At 35.9% G+C, this 7,500-nt stretch overlaps 1 protein-coding gene across 1 annotated transcript in view; it reads left to right on the top strand.

The window, feature by feature from the left end:
• Positions 1-7,500, top strand: part of LOC138043115 (serine/threonine-protein kinase 10-like) — a 35,719-nt gene that overhangs the window by 3,653 nt on the left and 24,566 nt on the right. The window contains exons 2-5 of the mRNA XM_068889242.1: positions 1,929-2,093; positions 4,183-4,231; positions 4,959-5,017; positions 6,200-6,290. Of these exons, the coding sequence (XP_068745343.1) occupies positions 1,929-2,093; positions 4,183-4,231; positions 4,959-5,017; positions 6,200-6,290 (364 nt within the window). The remainder of the gene's footprint in view (positions 1-1,928; positions 2,094-4,182; positions 4,232-4,958; positions 5,018-6,199; positions 6,291-7,500) is intronic.

Here is a 7,500-nt window from a genome sequence, read left to right on the forward strand (position 1 = left end):
AGTTAGCAGCTGCGCCTCCTAAATGATATATTCACCAAGTAGTGCAGTGAATAAAATTATAACACGAAATTCTTAACTGGTATTCACTGCTGAAAATTGTACCAAATACATTTATGTAAGTACGAATTTCCCTTTGAAAGGCAAAATAATTTATTCTTGTCTATGGTACTTAATTACTACTTGTACTCATTGACCCAAACCTTCTGTACTCTTGGATTTCATGCTTGTAGGCCCAGTGGTTAGGGCGATTCCCTTGAAATCTGGAGATCCTGCATGGGTTGAAGACCTGTTCTGACCAATAAGTGAAGTTGATCCTGTTAGTCCCTGGTTCAACTTCTCCACTGCACTTGTAAATAGCCAACTGGTTTGCCTCTGGCGAGCTGGGATTCTTAACAGTTGTTTTCCTTGTTTTGTCCTGTCATTTTGTTGATTGTATTTCACTGGCCCTGAAAAGCTCCAAGGGGGAGTGGTCAGTTAAATATGTATTGTATTGTATCAGCAACCATTTAAAGCAAACATTTGCACATAGTTCAATTCCTGCAGAATTTGTCTTGGTTATCCACCTGCATGTGGCTGCTCATCGGAAAAAAATATATGATATGCAGCTTCCAACTTTTCCAGGGGTGCATTAAGATTTTAACAACGAAGTTCTTGCCATAGGATTGATATAAGAGTTAAAATAAAAGTGGAGAACATTGAGGCAGTGCCAATGCAAGGTAGCTAGAATCACTGGCCTTTCATTCTGAGAGAAATAGAAATATACATGTTAGTGCACCAGTTTAACCCTTTTCCTCCTAAAACGGCCACATGCAGATTTTACTCTGTTTTACATCAGACACTTTTAATGGTCATTGGAGAAACTACAAAAGAGTTAAGAACTCATTAACCCACTGACACCTCAAATGCCCTAGGACGCCCACAGTTGGCGAGTAACTCGTCTGGCATTAGACAGAGTAAAATCTGTTAAATCTCACTCCCAGGGATCAATTGGTTATGATGCAAAACTGGAATTTCACAGTCAACAATAAGTACTGGGATACATGGCAGTTGGAGATCATAGCAGCCTTTTTCAAGCCTGGATTATTGTTCAAGCTTACTGTGCAACTGCTTAATCCTTCCTTACCTGAGAGTTTTCAGATTTTATTCTGGTTAACGCCAAATTTCAAATGGGTTAAGTTGTTGCTAAACTGTGATGATCTTCAAGTCTCATGCATTTCAATTTTCTCAGTTCATGCAACTATATGAACATTTCATGCATTCTGAATTATGAAAAGCTTGTGACCTTGAAGCGTTTAAATTTGGTTCACAGCTGGTGTTTTTTTAGTTTAAAATTAAATTTCCTTCTTTGGATGTAATGTGGCTCGACGTGCACTTTCTCATGCATGCACCTTCCATCTTATTTTTGTCCATATTTGGGCATAAAATTGATGTCCTAGTTCCAAGGAAAAGAGTTGCAAGTTACATGCTTCAAGGTCATGTGGCTTGGATATTATTCAATAATTACATGTACTGCAATTTGTTCATTCTTTGTACATGTTGTTTTCCAGCACTACTAAAAACTGGCAACTTATACCAATATTCACCTCCTAGCAACTTCTGCGGGATTTGTGCCCAAAACTATTGTAATCGTTGCAAGAATAAATGAGTTACAATCATCTTTTTGGGCCATATTATCTCTGTCACCATGTTAGTTTGTATGTTTGTACTACATATCCATTTCAGTATCGGTGGTTAGTGGCGGATATTTACCTTACGCTTCACAGCTTGGTAAATATCCACAACTAATCACCTCCCACTCCAGTGAATAGTCGTTAATTGTTTTGTTCTCAAATGTCAATTTATTTCTCCTATTTACTTTCATAGCTACTTTATACTTTGAGTCTGGACTCTTGTTTGAAAGTTAATTTAATTCTGAAAACTATTTATAGGCGGAGCGCAAGACTGATGGAGCCCTTGCAGCAGCTAAAATTATTGAAGTGAAAGAGGAAAGTGAATTGGATGATTTTATGGTAGAAATAGACATTCTTAGTGAGTGCAAACACAGTCATGTTGTTGGAATGTATGAAGCATACTATCATGAAAATAAACTATGGGTAAGTTCTAAAGACAGTATTAATTAATAAATAATTGGGTGAACACCAAATGTGATTTTTGGGCCCTCTTGGCATTAAACAAAAATTAATATGTATGAATAAATTTATTTCATTACCTTGTTTATTTCTTCCACTGTAAAGAAGCACTTAGCTATTTTTATCATCACAGACATCCTTATCATAATTAAAATGGTCTCCTTGACAACAGAGATGTATGTTTTTGTCACAAACTAATTTTGCAAACATCAACTTTTAATTGTTCTGTATATTTTTAGAATGTTTTGGATAAGGAAGAGCACACTATAACTTATTATTTTGCATTCAGACAAACTACTCAATTTATTGCATTCCCTAAATTACAATGTATTTAAATTTCCCGCTTGAATCCAACTGTCATAGTTGACATAGTGCAAGCTAAAAAGTATTCTTGGTACATTAACATAACACCATATAAATTTGAATAATTTTTTGCAAAGAGGGAGGGGAAAGAGAATGATGAATAAGACTGCAAAGTAGTGGATCAGTCAAGCAGCTGGGTTGTCAGGTTTGCTTGTTTCTTGAAAACAAAGCACATGTCAGAGAAAAAATTACAAGCCAAAGTTCTGAGGTTCAATTCTAGGCAAAAATTAATGGTACACAATGACATTTCGACTGTGCTTCGGTCATCATCACGTAAGTATGAGAATAAAAACAATGGGATGAAAATACGTAAAAAAGTATGAAAGCTATTGGAAAAGGGGGGCATTAAAAAATAGAAACACGCAAAAACTCAGAATTGTAAAAAGGCTGTTAAAAACAATAAAACATGCACAAACTATTTAAAAACCTTAACACGAAATGAATCAGACTGTTCATTAATAAAAAACATTTCATTAACGAGCCAGTGAAACTTGTTTGTGCATTTCTTAGCACACTAGAATTCTTGCTAAGGTCCTTTGGAATTAAAAAATGTTTATTGTGGAAGTGCTTGCCAATAGATGAGCATGAGCCTTTAGCAACCACCAGTGCATTGATGTAGGTACCTGTGAATTTTCTGTCTCAGGTCTTTAACCCATTCACCCCTAAACCGGCCATACTTAGGGTGCGTTTGATTGACCCTATTCCGGAATAAGAATACGTCACTGGAGTGATTTAAAATGTCATGTCTGCTATTTTGAAGCAACAAGGATAGTAAAGATATGTTTAAAATAGCATTTTAGGAGGTGTTTGACGATTTTAATGTGAATCGTCGTAAAAACGAAGGATTTCTAACCTCTATTCCATGTATTCCTATTCTGGACTACTAAATTTAGAATATTCATGTACTCTCTTTGAACAAAAAAGCCATAATTTAATTATATTAGTGTTGTGTTCAAAAACTGTAATTCATGCTCCAGAATGCACGAAATGCATTCTAAGAAACCCAAATTTTAAAACTTTTCAGGGGGAGGATGCCCCTGGACCCCCTACAAGCTTGTGCCTTTGCCCCTCGGAAAGCGTTGTCCATTCTCCGCCTACTCCTTGGGTTTTGCCGCCTACTAAAATTCTTATTGAAAACCCTGCATACTTACTTAATAATGACCCGAAGCACGGTCAAAAACATCATTTTTTACAGTTAATTTTTACCGTAAAATGTTTTACAAAACCCTTACTGTCAATTCTAGGCCACTTGCAAAGTTTCAGTCTATTTTGAACAAAATCGAAAAACAGCTAAAAATTCAACATGGACCTGAGGCTCCTATGCCCTAATACCCTTCAATGTTTTGTAGGGCTATTAGCGCATAATGGCATAAATTACATTGTAATTGAAAGGAAATTATAACAAAGTACCAGACAGTGTGTGTACCAGGCCCTTATTGTTAATCTTTTACCCTCAAATCATGGAGTTCCTTAACTATGACACCATGCAGCAGGGGATTGCACCAGTTGCAGTCTGACATTTAGATAACATTCATATGCTAAACAATTTAAAGAGGTAATTTTTCAGGAAATTTATTATGACCTCTACATGGAAAAAAAGGTAGGAAAACCTGTAGGTTGGATTTTGAAACAGAAATAATAAAGACTGAGGTAAAAGACTATATTGATGGCCATGATTATTTTTTTTCAGATGATGTTAGAATTTTGTTCTGGTGGAGCCTTAGATGATCTTATATTGGGTAGGTGTATCAAGTTTTCTCTTTTTATAACTGCATGGTGAAAGTGAGAATGCATGAATATTGTAGTTCTCACCCACCAAATTTCATACAAGCTCTGAGGTTTTGTTTAAATTCAGGGTTCAAAATAGCAGCCATCTGCCAGCGGTAGCTGTCACTTTGACCACGCTTGTCGGCAACTTTTCACTGACAGGAGAAATAGAAATGGCATACCTTGATTTGATTTGTTCTGATTTCATTTGATTTGTAGTCTCCCCAATTAGTAGTGCACCCGATCGTGCTTGGCTGAGTAACCTTGAGACTTAAATAAAGTGATTATTATTCTTATTATGATGATCATTATTATTACTGTTATAATTATGATCATTGTCATCATCAGACAAAAGCAGCCAAGAAATGTTTTAAAATGTGGGTAAATATTAATGTAGGCAAGGTTAAACATAAGACAATGCTGGCCAGCAGTTCTTCGCAGTAATTTGTGTGCGGCAGCCCGAGGGGCTCAGGGGCCTTGGTAATTTCAGCGTTCCCTTGCTGTCAAGTATTTTGCGTGTGCGATCGATCATTTGCATTATAATCCTGTTTCTAGCCATTCTTTTCCACTTTCTTTTTTCTTTATTTCATGTAATATCTGTAATTGGTTCAGTATTGCAAAATTTAAAATAAATGGAAATGTTTGCCTATTCCATTAATGTGTTCTGACAAAGATGAGGATCATTTTATATTTTGCTAGAGCTTGAGCGAGGTCTCACAGAAGATCAGATCAGAATAGCTTGTAAACAAATGTTTGAGGTAAGGTGATACCCTTGGAACTGAAGTTTCTAACCAGCATTTGTTATTTAATTGTAACTATTACAAAGTACGTGAATCTGATTGGATATCAACAGCCCTAATTTCAGCATTATATAATAGGACATTTTGTAATTAGATACCTTAATTGGACAGTAGTATGCGTCATCAAGTGCACGGTAGGTGTACTTGAATCATTTTTCTTTTTCCAGAGCTAACAAAAAAAAAACCTAAGAAAAGTTGAGCAGATTAAGCTACAAAATTTTATCGCTGCCATCTTCTCATATTTTGTAATAGAACTTTACAATTAATTGATAATAGGACTTTGTGTCGTACAATTCAGGGAATAATTGTGCTCAAAATTTCAAATGTTTTGAAATTATTCAGTCAATCACTTCCTGAATTGTGTTCCACTCAGTCGTATTACCATTATTAATTATCATGGTATGAAAATTTGTGATATCTGGAAAAATAACAAGTCAAGTAAAGAAATATTAGAATGCTTTCTAACAATTTCATTCTCTACTTTAAAAAGTTGAGTTCAAATATTGTTATCATTGATCTTCAAACTGTTTTATTTGCATGTTCACCAGAGTGGTTTTCTTGGACTTGTCTTCTCTTTTTTCTCCAAGTTTTCCTAATACAAAGTTTTAATGGCTGAAAACATGGCTTTCAGCAATCTTAATCTGATTGATTACAATAATTATCTGGTATTACATTGTACAATGACGTTTTTGTAGTAATAATGAGGTTTGCTTAACCTATTGTCGCAGAGGAGAGAGACTTTCAGGAGTCAATGGGTTAATTGGAGTGCTTGTGTTTTGTCTTTTAATACGCTTTCTTGTCTTTGGGGAATTGGTAATTTATTTGATGTTCATAATGTTCATTTATTTTTTATTACGTAACGGTAATTTGATTCTTAATTTATTTATTTCCATTTTATGCATTGCTGTACTAAGTCATCTTTTACCTGTTTCAATTTATTATTTTCTCGGGAGAAAGACTGTGCTGACCAGGTGTGCATGCCCAAAGAGGAATTTGAACTCATGACCTCTTGATTTTGGGGCAGTCTGGATGCGCGCGTTCATTAGAACCAATAGATTCCATGATAGTTAGGAAAAAGCGACATCTATGTAACCATTTTATTGTGTGAATGGAAACAAGATTTTGTGTTTTCTATTACAGTGTCTTCACTTTCTCCACACCCACAAAGTAATACATAGAGATTTAAAAGCTGGAAACCTGTTGCTCACAGGTGATGGGAACATCAAGCTTGGTATGTCTTGATCATAGTAATAAATAAATATATACTGTATTTACCCGTGTATAAGTCGATCCCATGTATAAGTCGACCCCCATTTTTGATGGCAAAAAAAGCAATTTCTTAATTTCTTTGTTAAATGTTCATGGGACACTAATCTTGTATTCTTCGATTTCTGGAAATGTGGATACACAAAAAAATCAGGGCCTCAAGCGCTTAATAGTTTTGTGGTTCAGCATCTGTTGTATATGCGGACATTTTGTCCTTGAGTTTGGAAAAAGTTCTCAGAAAATCGAACATGTAAACCTCAAACTAACCTGTTTCATTGTTCAATGATAAAGGGCTTTAGGGAATAAGCACAACATCACAGGAAGCAGGAGTCAATCTTTGAAAATAATTTGCGAATAATGCGAAAATGTTCAAGGTTTAATTGGTCCTTGACTTATAATTTCTCAAATGACAAACAAAACAAAACTCATAAACCAAACAATACGAAGTTTGCAAAAGCATTTAAGTCAGCCAGGTTTGTACAAAGAATAAAAAACATTCATTACCAACCAGCATTTTCACGCAACACAAGTGACACTGCTTGCACGCAAACACGAGTATTGCGCCAGGTTACTAAGCCATTGAACGGTCGAGTTTTTATTGAGTTTTGCCAATGTGCGAGCCAGCGAGCCAGCGAGCCAAACGTGCGAGCCATGCGAGCCGTGCGAGCCATGGCTGAGAGCCATGCAAACCAAGAAGCGAGCCATGCGAGTCATGGCTGCGAGCCATGCGAGCCATGACTGCGAGTCACACAGTTATTGAAAGCTAACCGTTTTAAAATGGGTGCTTAGACTTAATAACTGTTTATCAGCGCTATTTGAAATGGGTGCTTAGACTTAAATGCGAAATTTGCATGACTCGCATGGCTCGCTGGCTCGCAGATTGTCATTACCCGTTTTTTATTTGAAGAAACAGAAATGCCTTTTAGAGCTTTCCGCCTTTGAAAACGAAAATTTCCAGTGTCTATTTCATATTTGTGCTTGTGAGTATCTTCAACATTTAGAGTTGGACAGATCCTTTTTCATTTAAACTGGAATTGCTTACATTCGTTTTGAAGTCTTTTGTCGGCTTTTGTCCACTACATTCGTTATGCCCAAGACAACATTATTATGTTAATTTTGAATAAATTACTTAGCTGGAACTTGGCTCAAAGTCGTTGACCCGTGTATAAGTTGAG

This window comes from Montipora capricornis, chromosome 3, assembly GCF_036669925.1.
Source record: "Montipora capricornis isolate CH-2021 chromosome 3, ASM3666992v2, whole genome shotgun sequence".
NCBI lineage: Eukaryota > Metazoa > Cnidaria > Anthozoa > Scleractinia > Acroporidae > Montipora > Montipora capricornis.